The 18,708-nt window shown below is 34.8% G+C and overlaps 2 protein-coding genes across 2 annotated transcripts; both read right to left on the minus strand.

Moving 5' to 3' along the window:
* Positions 1-1,749: 1,749 nt before the first annotated feature.
* LOC132286430 (gibberellin 3-beta-dioxygenase 1-like) lies at positions 1,750-4,214 on the minus strand. Its single transcript, XM_059788761.1, has 2 exons — positions 3,602-4,214; positions 1,750-2,719 (listed from the first exon to the last, which is right to left on the minus strand). Exons 1-2 carry the CDS (start codon positions 4,063-4,065, stop codon positions 2,092-2,094), a joined length of 1,092 nt encoding a protein of 363 aa, XP_059644744.1. The 5' UTR covers positions 4,066-4,214; the 3' UTR covers positions 1,750-2,091.
* Positions 4,215-11,196: 6,982 nt separating this feature from the next.
* Positions 11,197-17,493, minus strand: LOC132283654 (katanin p60 ATPase-containing subunit A1-like). Its single transcript, XM_059785648.1, has 7 exons — positions 17,131-17,493; positions 15,944-16,418; positions 15,085-15,282; positions 14,146-14,390; positions 13,453-13,611; positions 13,195-13,282; positions 11,197-11,789 (listed from the first exon to the last, which is right to left on the minus strand). Exons 1-7 carry the CDS (start codon positions 17,250-17,252, stop codon positions 11,508-11,510), a joined length of 1,569 nt encoding a protein of 522 aa, XP_059641631.1. The 5' UTR covers positions 17,253-17,493; the 3' UTR covers positions 11,197-11,507.
* Positions 17,494-18,708: the final 1,215 nt, after the last annotated feature.

Raw genomic sequence — 18,708 nt, forward strand, 5'->3', positions numbered from 1 at the left:
AGCTAGTAACTACTCAATACTACCAACATTCTAATGTGCTGCTTATAATTATTAATTATATCTTTACAATTAAATCTCTCCAATTCCGTAGAGAATCATGCTTTTTGTAAGTTTGGTCCATGCCTAAGAGGAGGAGCCTTTCGCCGTTTCACCTTAGCATTTGAGGCTCTGTAAAAAGAGAGATATGAAAGAGATGGTATCAATTTTGATATTGGTTCTTGTGTGCGTTTGTGTTTTTCACTGTATAAGTCTAACAATGGGTACAACTATTATGTTGTTTCTTATGAGAAAATTGTGTACAGAAAAGCATGCTGTCGCTTAAGACATGAATTGCCAATTTGATTTGAAATTCTGTACCTCTAAATATTTTTTTTAAATTTTTTGTCTTTACACCTCCTCAAATTGGGGCATGCTCTGTTTGGCACGTAAACTAATAGAGGCCTGTAATGGTACAATCTTGATTACGAGAGCCATTAATCTTAGTGCAACCTTCACGTGGACATAATGCTTATCAACTTCAATGTGTTTTGTCATAAGCATCAATCAAATAATTAATTACCATAAATAGAGTCGACATGTTAACACTAGCAAGTTTGGTGGCAGGGGCCCATATTCTCCGTCTCTTGTTTTAGAGGTTCCCTATTAGTGGAGAAATGAATTTTTCTTAATTTTAAAGTTTTCGTATATAAGGGTTTGGTTTGACTTTAGTGCAATTATTCCGTTATGATTTTGCAATTATGGATTCAAATTAAAAAAAAAATAATCTATTCACATATATGGATGTTAGTCGTATCTATCATTTATAAAATTCTGTAATAATCAGAGCCTCATACTCAACTAATCATATTATAGATATATATATATATATATTGAAGTTTTGGGAAGATATTTCTCAGACTCACCTACTAATTTAACCATAAGATTAAAAAGAAGAAAGAAACAAATGAAAATGGTAAAAACAGTCTGATTCCTGCGAGAAAGTGCCATTCTTGGGATAGCAATTGTCGAGTAGCACATGGTTGCAGAGGCAATATCATCTTCAATTCACAAGGGTTTGCTCAGCACCGAAGGGACTGCGTGTCAGCCATGCCTTTACAATAATGTCCAAAATCTATCTCCATATATAGTCCATTCTATATATATATGTGTATATATATATGTATATTACTGTGAGTAAGGACAGATCCAATTGGCTCAAAAGTTACATTCATGGACCCTTATTATTTGCAACTTGCATTGCAATATACTATTTTTTTTTTTTAATTACTGATTTGGCTTGTTTTCAATTTGCAAGAGTATGACAAACAGTGTTCTTTCCAATTCATGTATGATTCAGTGATTTAATCATTTTTATCTTCATCTGTGTCTTATTGTTTGGAGGAGATCTTCCCTCATATCCGGGGCAAAAAGGTGTCGGATTGTGTGTCGTTTGCTTGAATATTCAAATCCCTATTTTCCCTCTCTCCGTGTGGAGACAAAAACACAGCCCACATAGACTATTTGTTTGCATTCCTTTATAGGATTTTATATAACTTATCCACTTTTTTGTTTGCATCCCTTTATTGGATTTGATTTAACTTATCCTCTGTCCACATTGTTCAAGGGAATAATTAGCCTCATAATACTTTCACCTCACTTTATTACTGTCGAGAAACTATTATATAGTTACACGAAAATATGTCACTTGGTGATACAATTCAATTTCGATTCATATTTAGTTTTTATTTTATTTGACCTCTATTCGTTTATTTTTTTTAGTTGCTTTTCTTAGTTAGTGAATTAGAAAATTGTTGACCGCATCTGACTTGATAGTATACCTGAATTTTGACTTATGTTCAGATTTTTTCCACATTTTTCGATTAAAGAATTTTGATTCAACTAGGCCGCATATTTTAGGACCATTTACTATTTTATCATGTATTATACTCCTCACAACTCTCCAAATAGTGAGAATTGGCTTATAACATGGCCAATCAATAGGGCATGAATTAACATGAAAACACGAACTATTAACAATAATAAACCAATTACCCAAAAACAGAAAAAAAAAAATAAATAAATAAGAACAAAACAATAATAATCTAATCTCCTCTAACCGCCTTTAACTCTTTCATCATCATTTGTGTCAAACCCGTTTAGAGGAGAACAAACCCGAATTGTGGACAGGGCCTTGTTGAAATGTTTGGCCTTGGTCCCGAGATACTGGTTCCAAGTGACCGGCCGGTAGAGAGGAGGGTGAATTTGGTCCACAAGTTTTGAGAGTGGTGAGATTTGAACTGTGTCAGGTGGCCCATATAGGAAGGCAAAGGAAAGCCGGTGCTGAGTCCGGTTCACCACAGCCCGGTGGAGCACACTCCGGTACAACCCGTTGGACAATATGTGAAGGAGATCGCCTACATTGACCGTGAGTGTACCTGGGAGGGGATGAACCATGACCCAACCGATCCCCTCCTGGAAGACCTGTAAACCACTAGTTTTGTTTTGGTGGAGGATGGTTAGGAGGGTTGAGTCCGTGTGCGCGGCAAGACCCATGGCCCGGTCCGGGTCCGGACAAGCCGGGTAAGAGTTGAACTGCAATGCAGCCTTGGAGTCTTTGAACTCTCCTTTTAAGCCAGCCCAATTGACATCTTCCTTGTTTATGTCCAATGACCCGAGCATGAGCCACATCAGCCTCCCAGCTAATTGTTTCATCTCATTCTCATATTCTTCAATTACATCACTGAAAATAAAATTAACAATTAAAGCTAGTTTTACAAAAAGTGGCTATATTATTATGCATAAAGAACAAAGCAAGCAGCACCAAAAGTGGATTTGATTTTCTAAATTAATGGTCACTTTATATCTTCTATGTGGACCCCATGACTTTTCAGTCTAATCTTTGGTCATTTTGTATAAAGGAAAATTACTATCTGGCTATAAATCTATGGTGCTTTTCCAAAAAAAAATTGACATGTATATAAAGAGAAGTGTACATATAAATAAACCGACACACAAACAGAAAAAGCATGAAAGGAGATGAAAAAGTCATTATCCATGTAGTTCCTATTTTGATGCTAGAGTGACGTTCTGGTACAGACAAACAAACCTCTGACATTATTTCTTAAACTTGATACTTCAACCTTTTACATCAAACAATGGTCCTAAATATGCACTATTGGGCCATTGCCTTGGGTAATCCATAAGAAGAGAGCATCACATCCTATGGTGGGATCCTATACATGTGTACTATTTGGTATATGTAGTAGGTTTAGTCATGTCTAAGCTTATGTAACATGATACATTACTTACATATTATGATGTAAAGTTTGTTACGTAAGCGATCTAAGATAATTATTGCATACGTTATATAAAATTATTACATAAGCAATATAAAATTATTACGTTAACAAATAACATTCTATGGTACAAAAGAGAGGATGGGTTTTCTAAGACGTTCGAGTTTCATAATGAATATTTATGACGAACATTTATCAGTGTGCGTGATTATTTATTATAAAAATAAATTAAAAAAAAAAAATCTAAAATATGCATATGAAAGACTGAATTAAGTAAATAAATAATAGATGACTTGAAGTTACTTCATTAGCATTTGAGAGTATACCAGAATTTGTTGTAATCTTGGGGCCAAAGTTTTCGAGCATGTTCTAGGGGCGAACCAGATACGGTGAAGCCTTCAGACCACATAAGCTTTGGGAAGAAGGAAGAAATGCGAGCCATGCCATAACCGGAGACACCATCTGGAGGACGAGCGGCTTTGAGCTTCTGTTGCATAGGTAGAGAGAAAAGGTTCCTTCCAACGGACTGAATGTCGTCGAGAAGGCTGTTTTTGATGCCATGGTTTGTCACTTGGAAAACACCCCATGTTTTGCATGCATGCCCCACAAGTTTTAGGGCATTTGGGTCACTCAGATTGATAACTGGCACTGACTCTATGCTCGAAGGGTCACCGGAAAAGTGCTCTTCGTCGACTGTACTAGACCATGCATGAGACTCTGGTAATTGTTTCACTGAATTGAAGTCCAAGTGTTTGTGGGAATTGAAGGCATCTGAGAGCCTTGAAGGCATAGTGAATTGGCTAAAGCTAGAATGGAAGTGTGTCGGAAGGGTAGGGTTGTGTAGTTTTAGACTTTTAGTAGATAGAAGTAGTGACAGGATATGTTACTCCATATATGATGGAATTGTGATGATGGTGTGTGTATAGCTTATGTGTGTGTGTGTGTATATATATAGATATAGATATATAAAGGGATGATATAGAAGAGGGTGACACGGTGGATGAGTACAGTATTATGTTGGAGGGAGTGGTGTTGGGGTGAGCACTAGCTGATGGAGGTGGGGACAAAGGAGGGTAATTGACTAATTGTATTGGACAAGAGAAAGAACAAGATATGAAAGGACCATTTTGTCCTCTACAAAACAATTTTAAGCTATACAAAGGAAATGGTACCTCAACCACTCAGAGGTTCCATGAAATGGGAGGGCCTATCTCCCACCTCCATGTGCCCTTGTCTTGTCCTCAAGTAGAAAAACATCAATATCAACATCTCTCCAATCAATGTCCACAAAAGGACAATAAAAACCTAACGTATTCTTCACATATGTGAAATGACTAAAACGTCCTTTGCTTGTTTATCTTTTAAAAATGGATAAAACTTCTTCAGTGGTCTCCATGGCGGATTTACTCGGAAGTTTTGTTAAGACTTGCGCCATCATGGATCAAGGATGGGAGAGAGGAAGAAGACATGCATAATTTGGCAACAAAGGGAAGGGCATTTTTGTTTTTTCAGATAAAGAAATGATCACAGTGGATGAGTGATATTTCTGCCTGTTTTTTTTCTCTTGCATATTTGGTCATTTCCATGTAAAGTAGTAAAGTTTCTTTTGGTATTTTGTGGTTAGATTTCTGGACTTTGTCCCATCTGAACCAAGTGGGCTCATGGGGGTTAACCTTTTAACGAAAACAAAAAAAGGAAAAAAAAGACCAAGTGGGCTCTTTAAGCAATAGCCTAGCTTTAAACACAACAATATTTCAAGTGGTATCCCATGAGTCACCTAACGGCCGGGTCCTTTGTCCTCCTATTGGACATGTACAGTTTTTCTTTTTCTCCGTAGACAACAAGTAAGAATGCCTATTTTCTCTTTGATGTATATTTTTTATGGTCCATCATCACTTTAATTTGTTCTTTTATATACTTTTTTTTTTGAGGTTGTAATGGTTACATATATAGTAGAATATAATTATGTGTTGGAGGACATCATGGGACATGGGTCGTGGGGTTGCACAACATATACATATTTGCAATTCTAATAACATATGTTGCTCACATGGCTGAAACGTGGTGTGGTTGGGTTGCTGCACAATGCGTTTAAAAGATATGTGCTTTGGGAGTCAGACAACGTTAATGTAATGTAATTGCTGACCTATCTATTTATATATTTTGTCTAAAATAATAACAATTTCTTGAAAAGAATTTGTGAATATCAACTACGATACAAATAATAAGACATGCACCGAAGTACAAAAAATATCTTTAAGAAAATTAACATAGTTAACGTGGATGGAGTTAGGCTAATAATGTAATGACATCATGATAGATTCGATTCATTCCCTGAAGTGATGGCTGATAAAAATGCAATTTTTCTCTATTTTTCCACCAATTAGCTTTAAACGATTACTACAGATATTGATTACTGAGTAGGGAAGGAAGGAAGAAAAGGAACAGAATAATAAAGTCGGGAGAGAAGAATGTTTAGGCGGATGCCATTGACCTCACACCAAATTTTTTTTTCCCGGTCCTCTCCTAAAAAGAAAGATATTTCTATAGGAAGATATGATAACATGTGAATTGATTGAAATTATAATTTTAAATAGAGCGGAGTGAAAATATAAATCCACATAACAGACTTCAAATAGTTATGAAAAAAATTTGGTTGTTTTTGTGTAATGCACAGAAGTTCAAATAATTAGAATTATTCAATTGAATTTTGTAAGAGATGAGCGGAGTGAAAATATAAATCCACGTTATAGACTTCAAATAGTTGAGAAAAAAATTTGGTTGATAAATGAAAATAAAGAACTGTGAAAAGAAATATATATATATGTTTGTTCATAGGCATGGCAATGAATTTGCCCATGCTCTTGCAGCGGTGCCTCGAAGTCATATACCAAAAGATGTGGAAAAGAAAAAAAAAAAAAAAAAAAACATAAGGAATCACCAACCCCAATGAAAAGCCTTTCTTTCTCAATAAATGCAAAGAAACTTCTTGGGTTCTAAAAGAGAGAAAATTACTATTATCATCATATCTGGAGGACCGAAATCCAACCCAAACTTAGTTGGGCTGATGGGTCAAGCCCAGCCCAGCCCAGCCAGAGTTTCAGAACCTTTTGGGTTGGTCGAATTACACACTGTTGGTCGAAGTTAATTTAATGAGCGTCGAGAAAAAATGTCTGCAAAAACAAAATATAAAAATAATTCTCCAACAGACGATAAAATTAAAGAAAAAGCAGGATATTCACTTGTATAATCTTCAATCTAATAGTAGTACAAGTAAAATTATTCTCTTAACAAATTGAGTGTGTAAATAATTGTCATAGTAATTTTATTAAGAAATATATATATATAAAATTGTGGTAGCAATCGTCATCATCAACCACTTCATCATCTTCCTTGTTCCCGTCTAAATCCATGTTAGGATGATTAATGCCGATAACAATATTAACATTGGCAAGTGAAGTTTCCTGGAACAATTTGGTGCATCTTTTGATCCTAAACACAACAACATTTGAGTCAAAACAAGATTAAATAATTGGTACCTGCAATGCTCTTCAATTTCACATTTAACTTTTCTTTATTTCTCAATTTGAAGCAAGCTATCAGATCACACCTTTAAAGATGCTGTTGATTTAGAATGTTAAACAAATGCATGCTACGCATGAGTTAGATTGTTAGTTTTGTATTTTTTTTTTTTTTTTTAAGTTGAATGAGTTAGATTATTAGCTGTTACAGAGGGCTGCTCACAAAAGGCTGAAAAGTTCTAATTTTAATATCTTTATTGTAATTTCTGTAACTTTTCACATTAAAATACTCTCATTCTTGTAAGAATATCTTAAATAAAATCATTTTTAATTCAAAGTTCGTATCTTTTCCATTAAAACACTCTCAGCCTATCAAAGATAACTTAAATAAGATTTATTTTTTTACTCAAATGAATTTTTTTTATGAAAGGAGTATATTTATGAAAATTACTTTAGAAATTTCATTGCCAAATGTTGTAACCTCTAGTGATATTTTTTTTTATTTTATTGTTGTGCTTTTTGCCCATGATATAAATAAATAGAGGACAAATTACGAAAGACACTTTTAAAGTATACATTTTGTGACAGTTAGGCATTGCGCAACACATTTGACAACTAAAAATTAAAAAATACCATTTACCTCTTAAACACTTGCATCATCTCAACAAAACATGCAAATTAATGCAGCTAAAACCAAATGTAATACAATGAGAGAGAGAGAGAATTAAAGTCATACGACATGACAATCAAAGAATGCAGATTGCAGATTAAAATAGAAAAATAACAAAATGTAGGAATAGACGCTAAAATACCACACGATACACATCCACTACGTTCATGAGAATAACCCCATGCAAAACAACTCTAGCCCTGCAACCAAACCTAATCCCATACTCATCCTTCCCGAGTCATTTGAGGGTGGCCCTGCCCCCTCCGTCTTCGTTGAGTTTGTGCCACCTCCGGCGGGGTTTGTCGGTGGTGAAGCGGCTGCAGGAGACGGGGCTTCATAGAATTCCAAAAGAATCGTGTGAAATGGGGTTCGTGATGGCAGATGAAAAGAGAGAGAATCATAAAATGGACATGGTGTGGGAAATGAGTTTTGTGCAAGATAGGGGGGAGATATAGGACAAGTCCCTCTTCATCTTTTCGTAATATTTTATTATTTTCTTCTTTTGTTCAGTTGTGAGAGGGGGTATTTTAGTCTTTTCAAGGCTCCGTTAACTGTATAATTGACCAGCAATGAGCAAGTGGTACCTAAATTAAACTTTAGAGTGGCTTAAAAGTTAAAACAAAAAAGAGTTATATGTACGTAATGTACCATGCATGCCTATCATAAGAGAGTATTTTATTTTTGCACTTTACTCGTAAATAAATAAAACACATATCGATGATCGAACATGTTTTAAAAAAATTGTTTTTTACTTACAAGATTGATGTTAGCTTTTAAAGCTAATTTGACATGAGATATTTGGTGATGAATAGTTGAATATAATGAAGAAAAAAGAAATGCATATATACCATTTCCTGGTGAGCCCGAAGAAGTAGGAGGCGGTGGGTTAGGCTGACCCAATTGAACGCCGTTGCAATCTGCTCCAAGGGCACCTTGTAGGGATCGAACAAATCATTTGTAGGTTACATCTCCAATGCAAATAAAAATATTATATATATATATATATATATATATATATATATATATATATATATATATATCATTGAAAGAATACAGATGGAGAGAGCGTAGTATTTATAAATCATTGAAAGAATACAGATTTTTTACGGTTTACCCTTATGCTATAATAAAGGAGTAACCCTCCAACAGTTTGAAATTTAAAATTAGAAGAAGAATTAAGTAGTAGCATATACATCATATATATTCATTGATTTTTGCAAAAAAATACATATATACATATATATATAATATATTCATTGATCACAAAGTCATTGCAGCGGATATCTAAAAGAAATAAACCAAGACTATTGTCCTTAGACTTAGTAAAATCACAGCTAGGCCCTATCGTGAGAAGATCGCTCATAAGATTATTTTTATTTTATTTTTTTCTTGTAAGGAATAATTATTTTTCAAAAGTTTAAGCAAACACAAACTCATAACAGGAAATTAAAAGGTGCATGAATAATATGGGAAATAAATATATGAGTAATAAAAAATTTATAGAACGACTTACTTTCCAGGAAAAGAAAATTATAGAACAAGTCATAGTATTTGGTGTTTGGTGATGAATAGAGGAGAAGAGGATCTTACATTGTTTGAGACATGGTGCGGCTGGCCAATTTAAGAAATTTGAGGATCCATCAAAACATTGGCAAGAGTATCCTATTCCATTCACTACACAACTTCCATAACCACACCAAGAAAGCCCACAAGCTGTAAATTAAACAAGAGTTTTTCTTCATTAATTAGTTTCTATACTACTACTATCATCATCTTGCATAACAATTATATATATATATACATATATGCTTGTGGTTTGTGATGTTTACGGCTTGTCAGATTTGGAGGAAAAGGAGGTAGTGGTGGTAGAGCCCCATTGCCACAATCAAAATTCAGTGTGCCTGCAAATTCATCAAATTCATTAAAAAAATAATAGTAATAATAGATAAATAAAGTACTAATTAAATATAATTGGTTTGGTCATTCATCATGTTACAAGGAGATTGTGTGTGTGTGAGAGAGAGAGAGACTCACAGTTGGGCATAATACAAGGGGGGAATGTGACGTTAACCGATGGGAGCTGCAGTTGGTACTTGGTCCAACCAGGATTACATTTGCAATCAAATCCAAACAATGTAGCACTTGTGGCAAAGCATGTTCCTTGCCCACAATTTTTATTTTCACATGGTTCATCTGTCCCTGTACTCAATCATTATCACAATCATAACATAACCGTGTATCAGAGATTTAGTTGGGACAAAATTTCAAATATCCAATTACTTTTTTAAAAAAAAATAAGAAGAGATAATAATATAATCCAATAAAATGACTCTTACGATCTTACCTAACAATGAGTTTGTCAAAAATTGTTCCGAAGTGGCTCTAAGAATATTATTTGAAATGAATGGAGGGAAAAGAAGAAATAGGAAAGTAATGAAAGTGAAATTCAAATTGCGACTTCTCATGGTTTTAAGTGCAAGATAGGTCTGTGTGTGTGAGCCTATTGAAAGAGTATTTATATGAGCTATTTTCCAGGAGGGGCGATGATAAGCTCACCCAAGTGGGACCCTACAAACTCTTCCAACCCAATTTTTCCCTCTTAAATTACAAAGTCCTTTTTGTTTTATTCTTTTGACCCACCCTTTTATTTTGCTTCTTGGTAATTACTTTTAAATCTAAAGACAAATTAGCATTTTTTGTTTTTCTACTTTTTGTTAAATAGATGCTTCCCCAAAATTTTGTTCATGCATTCACTGATACAAGAGTCTAAATAAATATACACTCCACTTTTGAGTAGATAAATATGATATAAAACTAAAATTAGGCTATATACTCTAAGGCCTAATGTAATTTCAAGTGAATTTAAACCATATATTATTACTTTTGGGGAGAAATAATAATATATTTTGGTAATTTTCCAAAATGGCGAGGGAGTGTTGTATGCAAGTGGTATTCGGCGCCACGTGTTACAATATCAATGCAAGGGACCAAAAAAGAAGCAACATAGGTGGTATGAAATACTACATTCCCATGAATGTGTTATTTTAATATTTGGTTAATTGGGAGGGGGCGGGACAAGCGATGAATGAAAGAGAATAAGACATTCAACGCCTCTGTGTTGTGGTCGATTTAAGCGGCAATGCAAACAAGAATGTTTGAGTGCCACTGCTACGCAATTCTTGTCCATCTTCCAGGTGTTAAACAAACAAACAAATACATTTTCATATATATATATATATATCAAACCTTCGATGACATGACATAAGCTTTCTTTGTTTTTAACCCTTTTATTAGATTCTGAGATTTATTAAAGAATCGTGCTACACGTTTTTCAGCCATCCCGTGCTTCCGTAAGGACCAATTCGCCCTCTAGTTTATCAAAATATTCATTTTAATCCACTTCGAATATGACCCAATGATTTACTTGCCGAATTTTAGAGCTTAGCAAGTCCAAAGTCAAGGTTCGAGTCCCGCGAGGTGTTATAAGTGACTAGTCTCTACTGTCCCTGCAGTGACTTACACGACCCGAGTGAATAGGTTCTCTTTCAGGTCCTCAGAAATTAGTCAAGTTGTTAAGAGACCCTATTTATATATATATATATATATATATATTCATTTAACTTTTTTGACATCACAAAAAGTATCTTCAAAAAAAAAAAAAAAAAGCCACTCTTGTCATGAGAAGTTATAGAAAATTAAAAATAAAAAATAAAAATTCTCTCATTACCCTTTAAAAGCAAATGACTCTGAAATTGGAATTTTTTTTTTAAAAAAATGCAGTTGTGACAGTAATGGTCTCCTTCTTAAACAACTGAATGAATACTTGTATTTCAACTACTCGTACATTGAATGAAAGAGCGTTTTACAAACATGATATGGTTACACTTACGCATACACCAACACCACACGGGGAGCTTTGCAACACTGATAATCAGCAGTGCCGAAACAGCAACAAAATTAGTAGGGATTAGTGACAAATCACCAAGTGTCGACATAATGAGATATAAGATGTTGATAATATTTGTATCGCTTGACCACCTTTTACGCAGATCCGAATTCTGAAAACCACTTCTCATGGCGTTCAATGTCAGCTGCAGAAACACTTGGTTGAACTTTTGTCAGGGCTTCTTCGAAGTCGCACATGGCAATAGGGTCCTTTGAAATCTCATCCTTGGACATGTTCTTAATCTCATCTCGCGTCTTCCCTGCTATTTTACGTCTCATGCCATTTAAGGAGGCATCCCGGCACACATTCGTCAGATCATCTCCACTGTATCCCTCTGTTCGACGAGCCACTTCATCAATATCTACATCAGGAGCAACCTGTTATAGATGAAATAGTATCGTTAATGAGACTGTTCATCAAATCTTGTAGAGGTAAGCATGCTGTTCTTGATGAAGTTGGATAAGTGAACAAACTTATGATCAGTAACAACTGCTGTATTGTTTCCTTGACAAAAATAATGGAAGCAGTAGAAATTAAAAAGCAGAGTGAGAACACAAGCCAAAAGGCCAACTTGGGCTAAAATAGGGAGGATGTCAACATTCCGAATAGCAGGTGAGACCAAATTCATATACATTATACAATCACTAGCTTAGTGCTCTGCTCCTACTTTTTATATGGATGTCTCAGCGTAATGTATTCCATGCAATATCAAGATGGTCTTATTGGCATGTTTTGACGTTCTCACAATGACACTCATGCTATTCTGTGTAAATTATATAAAAATGGAGTCCCTATACATGTTTAGGAAATTTAGTTTTGAATATAATATGAGAATATCCTATCAATTTAAGAAAACCAACAAAAAAGGGGAAAAAAATTATTTGTAAGAAAATGAACAAAATAACTACCTTGATATGTCATACAAGTGAGCAAAGGGCAACAAGAGAGCTGACCCTATTTGTAGACAACAGAAGGCAAAGCCAATTTATTTGAATGAAAATCTTGAGATTTTGAGTGCTCATCTTTAATTCTTATTATGATTTTCATCCTTAATAATTGACTCCTTAAAATTAATTCACGACTTAAGATGAATATTGTTTAGAGGACATATTACTCAGTGTTATTGTGCTGAACCTACAAGTAAGCCTTTGAGAACTGCCAAATTCACTGCTCTTTTGCATGTTCTATCTTGATGACACCGTTCACTCTTACAAAACATTGGACATGAATAAGAACAACTTCAAAAATGTTACAGCTTTTTGCTGCATTCCAACAAGAAGTCATGCAAATTCACATGTTCTAAATTTTCATATATCATGACTAACTATTTAAGGATTCATTTCTAGCATTACATGCCTTTTATACTTGCCAAAAATTATATGCAATCAAGTTACGTTATTAACAAATGAATTTAACACATTGACATTTACATCATAAATTCAACAATTACAGCCTTGTGATTTCTGTGTACCCTTCCAGCATGGAAATAAGAGTGTGGACATTACGAACTGGACTTCGGACATATTCATCAGGCTTACTTTCAAATAGCAGAAGAAAACGATATCTCTGTTTTCGTTAATTGAAGTTAAAGACATGCTAAAAGCAATAAATCAAAATGACACTAGAATTAAGCTGATAGTTAACCAGATTGGTTTTGTTATTAGCACGTGCAGTGGTTTTCCATGCCCTACTAATATATTGCAGTATTGAATGAAGACAACACTCAACTAGGAGTACTACATCCACAGTATGTTTAAAAAACTGACAGCAAAGCCAACATACCTCAACAGTTTTCAAATTGATCCGTATAAGCTCCTTACGACTATCAAATTTCGGAAGAGGAATATAAATTCTTTTTTCCAGCCTCCTCCTGGTTAAATTAACTCCAAGTCAGATGAAACAGCATTATTTAATATACACAAATAATTATATCTGGAACTCAAGACAGCTAATTACCAAAATTGTACAAGTTAAATCCAGTTGTCAACTTAAAGGACAAGGTAACAGAAAGTGCAGAAAACATAAAAAATGAGATCCAACCTTAGTGCTTCATCTATATCCCATGGAAAGTTAGTGGCAGCCAATACCATTACTATTTTGCGACTTCCATCTTCATTAGTGGAACTATTGCTCACACCATCTACCTGAACTAGAAGTTCAGACTTCACTCTTCTGGATGATTCATGCTCCCCTGATGCCCTGAAAAAGTGAGGCTATTCATATAATACAACTGATTTTGACACAATCACTTAACAGTTCTGAACACAAGACTGGATAGTGTGGATACATATACGAGAGAGAGAGAGAGCGAGAGAGAGAGAGAGAGAGTTTCACATACAAAATTGTTTATTCTAACATCTTTTTTCTCTGAATTTTTATTCAATTATCTTTGTTAAGAGAAACATGAGTTTATCAAATGCAAACTTATATCTGCTTGATTTGAAACAGCATGCATTATAAACAAGATAATGCAATATATAACATTAAGGTTGGAATGGTTAAAAACAAATTGTACAAAAACTTGTTAAGGATGTAAGAATATAAAGTAGGGGGTAAGTTGATTATACCAATAGTTGTACATATAAAGGCAATACATGCATATATGTATGCTATACCCATGTGTTCATGCACAAGATGTTATTTTTTCAGTAACAGCATATGGAATAGCGTCAAGATTTGAGATGGTAGCCAGGTGAAGATAACAGATCCTGTCAAGAAGAATGAAGGACTCACCCCCGCGCATTGCAAAGTGAATCAATCTCATCGATGAATATTGTACTTGGAGCATAAGATCTAGCAAGATCAAACAAGCAGCGAACCATGCGTTCACTCTCCCCACGCCATTTTGAAGCCAGTGTAGCAGAAGAAACATTGAAAAATGTTGTGCCACACTCTGTAGCTACTGCCTTTGCCAGAAGTGTCTTCCCAGTGCCAGGAGGGCCAAACATAAGAACACCTTTCCATGGTCTTCTAATTCCCTGCATATGTGAGAAGACTTGATCAGATTGGACCATGTTTATGCACATATAAATGACACACAACTTTCAATGCACGAAAACTATTTTACTCAAGGAAATGCCTAAATGCAACATTTGGACCAACTATAAATTCTCAGACTACTAAATACATGGGAAAATTAATTACAGAGTCCTACACAGTACGAATTTTACAGCTCTTGAGCTCTTTCTGATTAGTGTAAATTTGTAAACATAAATTTAGTAAGACGAGAAAGGGTCGGAGCTATTTATAGCCTAGAACACCTAAGATATGCCGCAGAAAATATGCCAGAAGTTTTTAAACTTTGATACTGTCTCCGTTATCCAAAAAGTGTCTTCTCCAAAAGACCAACCTTTGACACTAAATTAATGCATAGTAAAGTCCCACTTCTAATTTCGTTCTCCTACTAATCAGTGACAAATCATACTTTTGTACATTTAATGTATGATCCAGTAAGGAATACGGATATTGGGTAAGGTGGAAGAGCAAAAACACTTGATGCTTTCATTTTATAGAGGACTCACATGATGACACTTGTTAGAGAAGAGTATCTAGGTAATATGTATATACTACCAAAAGGAAGTAAAAATGTTGGTTAATATGATCAAATGTGAAGGGTTCAAATTAGAGGCATGAATCTAAAACAATGATTAAGCTTCAGCTAATTTCTAATACCTGGAAATATTCGGGCATCCACAAAGGAAGAACGACAGCTTCCTCTAGAAGTCTTTTTGCTTCACTCAACCCCGCAACATCATCCCATCTCACTCCAGGGCTGCTTTCTAATACATCCCTTTCAAGCATTGCAGCTAAGTCTGTGTCAGGACCCTCATACTGTCCACGTTTTGACTTTCCATCTTCAACTTCACCATTCTGACAATAACAACAGAAATTAGTAAACCAAGCACTAACAACATGAAAAAATAACTGACAATATATGCAAGATCTGCAAAATCCCAATTCAGCAATGGAAAAATACACATGTTCATAATTCCCTTATGGCCAATCAGAGAATGATCAGGTTGAAGACATATCTTTTGCTAACATCATCTCTTCCTAAAAAATAAAAATAAAAACATTTTGCAATAAAACTTAGTACAGATAAAAGTTTTGAGAAGTTTCACTTTCATTCTGACCAGGACTAAGTTTCATGCTATAACTATGAATCTAAAACTTTGATGTTCTAAGTTCTGAGAACTAAACTGACACAAAAACAAATAGGAAATTTTACCTTGCATTATTATTTGCATGTTACCTTACATTATTTATCTTCCTTCAATTTAACTAGTTACATAAGATTATGCACTAAAAGCACCATGAATTTAGCTATTAGGATCATTAGCGTTGTTGGTCCTTATTAATTGAGGGTGCTGACCGCTGGAAGGATAGTAACCAGTGCATATGTGGTTCAGACTTGAACCACATTCTCACTCTTTGAGCTTTGACCAGTGTGCTAAGTAATGACTTCAACTTAATTTCAAGACAATTTCATGAAGTATTTGTCTAGTAAAACATACTGAACAGTACAACTTACCAACGAATCTGCCTTGCCAGAATTGGATTTCCCTGAGCCAGTGCCTTTCTTCACAGTAGTTGATGCTCGGACTCCAGAGTTTGATCTACTAGAACCACCAGCCTTTGCTCCACGACTAGTTGGTCCAGCTCTTGTAGAACCACGAGCCCAATTTCCATCTTGCGGTGACTTCTTCATGCCCACTTGACCAGCTCTTGTGGGTCTCCTACTTGTAGTGTCTTGGCTAGGCGGCCTCCATACATCCGGATCATCCAAAGGAGCACAAGATGAAGTTGGGAACTCGTCTGACGGTTGAAAAACAAATGACGAATTAGCAGAAATTGCAGGCGAGGAAGGCCGTCTACCCATAGTAATCTCTTTGAAAGTCCTTTTCTCTGCATCCAACAGCTTTACAGCCTCTGCTTCTTCGGAGAGAGCTTTCTTTATGTTCATCCATTTTGCACGAATTAATGGGTCATCAAGCGTGTTTAAGTGCCTGAAGACAGAACAAACACACGGAGCTTCACAAAACAACCTTAGGCATAAGAGAGAGACAGAAAACAAAAGAATTCACTACCAAAAATTCATTGGAAATGCAACAGACCTTGACTAATAATGATGAGATCCATCTGTTGCAAACAGACATACTTTCTTCAAGAATTTTCCAAGAAAATAACTGACTCCAAGAACCAAACAATCATGATGGAAACTTCATTAAAAAGCTTGGAGAAATTAAATGTGTATATTCAATGTACTTCATTGGGTGCTCGAAAAGGATGAGTCATAAGAGATAAAAATCCCTTGAAAGGGATAACCAAACTCTTCCATGTATTTTCTCAATCTTCTTCCCCGCAAAAAAATAAAAAAATAAAAAAATACCCTTACGAACTTTTTCAATAAAACATTCCTATGTTCCAACAAATCAAACAGAAGCTCGAAAAACATTTGAAACTGCAATGCTGATTTCATTTGCACCAAATCAGTAAAAGAATGCATCAAACTAGTTCAAGTCTAATATCATAAAGCCATACAATAAAACTCCACGGTGATTGTCCTAACCAACCATCTCATTCACGAATTGTAGAAATTTTATTTCGTTTCCTTCTGTACAACCGAACATCTAGAACTCCCAATTTCAACATTATTGAACAAAGCAAAAATGTAGAACTTAAAAAACGTCTATATACACATATAGAGAGAGAGTATACTTGTTGATCTGAGCAATGGCACCATCGAAGAAGATGATGGAAGTATCGTAGACACCTTCGAGGGCGTAATCTCTCGCCAATTTGAGATGATCTTGCAAGCCCGCAAGCGACGAGCCCACCATTATATATGTACTTTAAGGTTCCTTCAGGATGTATGGCTTTATCTAAGAAGAAATTGAAATTAGGGTTTACAAGATTAGAAGTTAGTGGAAAAGGCAAGTGAGCTGAAGCTAGTAGAATGGTAGTCAGTCATTCATGAGATTCAGCTTTCTCTCTTTCTATCTACTCTCTCTCCAGGCTGGTACGACCGACCAGTGAAGCTGACGGCGACGTTTAGACGATCAAAGGACGGGAGAAAGAAGTATCTGATTTTAGTATTTTACTTAACTGACCTTTATAGACTTTGCTGACGTGCAGTAAGTTGCCGTTTGATTATTTGTCATTGGATTAAATGTTATCTAATCAAATGTCTTTGATAAAATAATTTAAATATGCTCCAATTAAAATGGGAGGTAAAATTTTAAGTCAGGTAAAAATTTATAAAGATATTTAAAATACATTTAATAACATTCAACTCTTAAAATTTTTAATATTTAATTTATAATTTTAGCAAAGGATGTTCTTATGTTGTGTTCTTGCTCAATTGCTGAGTTATGTCCTTACAAGCAAAATCCATCACGATAATTTTTTATTTTTTATTTTTTTTAGAGATATTTGACTGGAATTTGAGAAAGAAAAAAATATATATACATATGTGTGTGTGTGTGTCCGTGGCAACCTTCCGGCCGCCCAACGACCTAGAGCACTCTTCGACAGATTCTGTGGCGTTATGAGCATCTAACTGGGCAACACATAATGTAATCTTTGATTTTCAGTCGCAATGTCAGTGAAGATGATAAGGACTTGCAATTCATTCATATGAAATAAAATAAGAACAAAAATAATTATGACATGAATGTTGTCATCAAATCCATTTATAACACGTACATTGTTGAGATATAACAATTGTTATAACAACCATTCATTTCTAGTTTTTTTTTCAATTTTTGTTTCTGGTAAAGTATTTCAATATTTTCTGTGCATATGCTTAACTGGCAAATATTAGGGCATTACCCAATGGCCTCACATGTTTCATAAGCACATTCATAAACATTAACTTGTGCATGTTTACAAACAAAAGCTCATAAACTTACATTTGTAAAAATATGCTTTGTATAAGTTAATAATTGAGGCAACACAATCTCGAACATGAACTCAAATCGTGTTTAAATAACTTTTGTTATTAAACCAACTGATTCTTAACTCAGTTTTTTAAGCTTGTCACAATCCTAAAGGACCTAAACCAAGCCCAACATGAACTCAAATCGTGTTTAAATAACTTTTGTTATTAAACCATCCGAGTCTTAACTCAGTTTTTTGAAAGGACTTGAACCAAGTCCAAACTGAACTCATAACCGAACGACACAGAAATGTCATTGAATTCTGTCCTCAACCTTTTACCATCAATTTCCCTTAGACAACCATTGTAAAAAATCACAAGAAGATAAATGACAAATGAGCAGAGAGTTCAAAGAAATT

Source organism: Cornus florida, unplaced genomic scaffold (assembly GCF_030987335.1).
Source record: "Cornus florida cultivar Cherokee Brave unplaced genomic scaffold, ASM3098733v1 CherokeeBrave_3.0.0_Hap2_Chr11, whole genome shotgun sequence".
Lineage (NCBI taxonomy): Eukaryota > Viridiplantae > Streptophyta > Magnoliopsida > Cornales > Cornaceae > Cornus > Cornus florida.

Coding starts and splice junctions, on each gene's coding strand:
- LOC132286430 (XM_059788761.1), bottom strand. CDS start 4,065: ATGCCTTCAAGGCTCTCAGATGCCTTCAATTCCCACAAACACTTGGAC. Junction 2,720..3,601: donor CAAGATTACAACAAATTCTG/GTATACTCTCAA, acceptor TTTTATTTTCAG/TGATGTAATTGAAGAATATG.
- LOC132283654 (XM_059785648.1), bottom strand. CDS start 17,252: ATGGTGGGCTCGTCGCTTGCGGGCTTGCAAGATCATCTCAAATTGGCG. Junction 13,612..14,145: donor TCACTTTGCAATGCGCGGGG/GTGAGTCCTTCA, acceptor TCACTTTTTCAG/GGCATCAGGGGAGCATGAAT. Junction 11,790..13,194: donor TCAATTTGAAAACTGTTGAG/GTATGTTGGCTT, acceptor CATCTATAACAG/GTTGCTCCTGATGTAGATAT.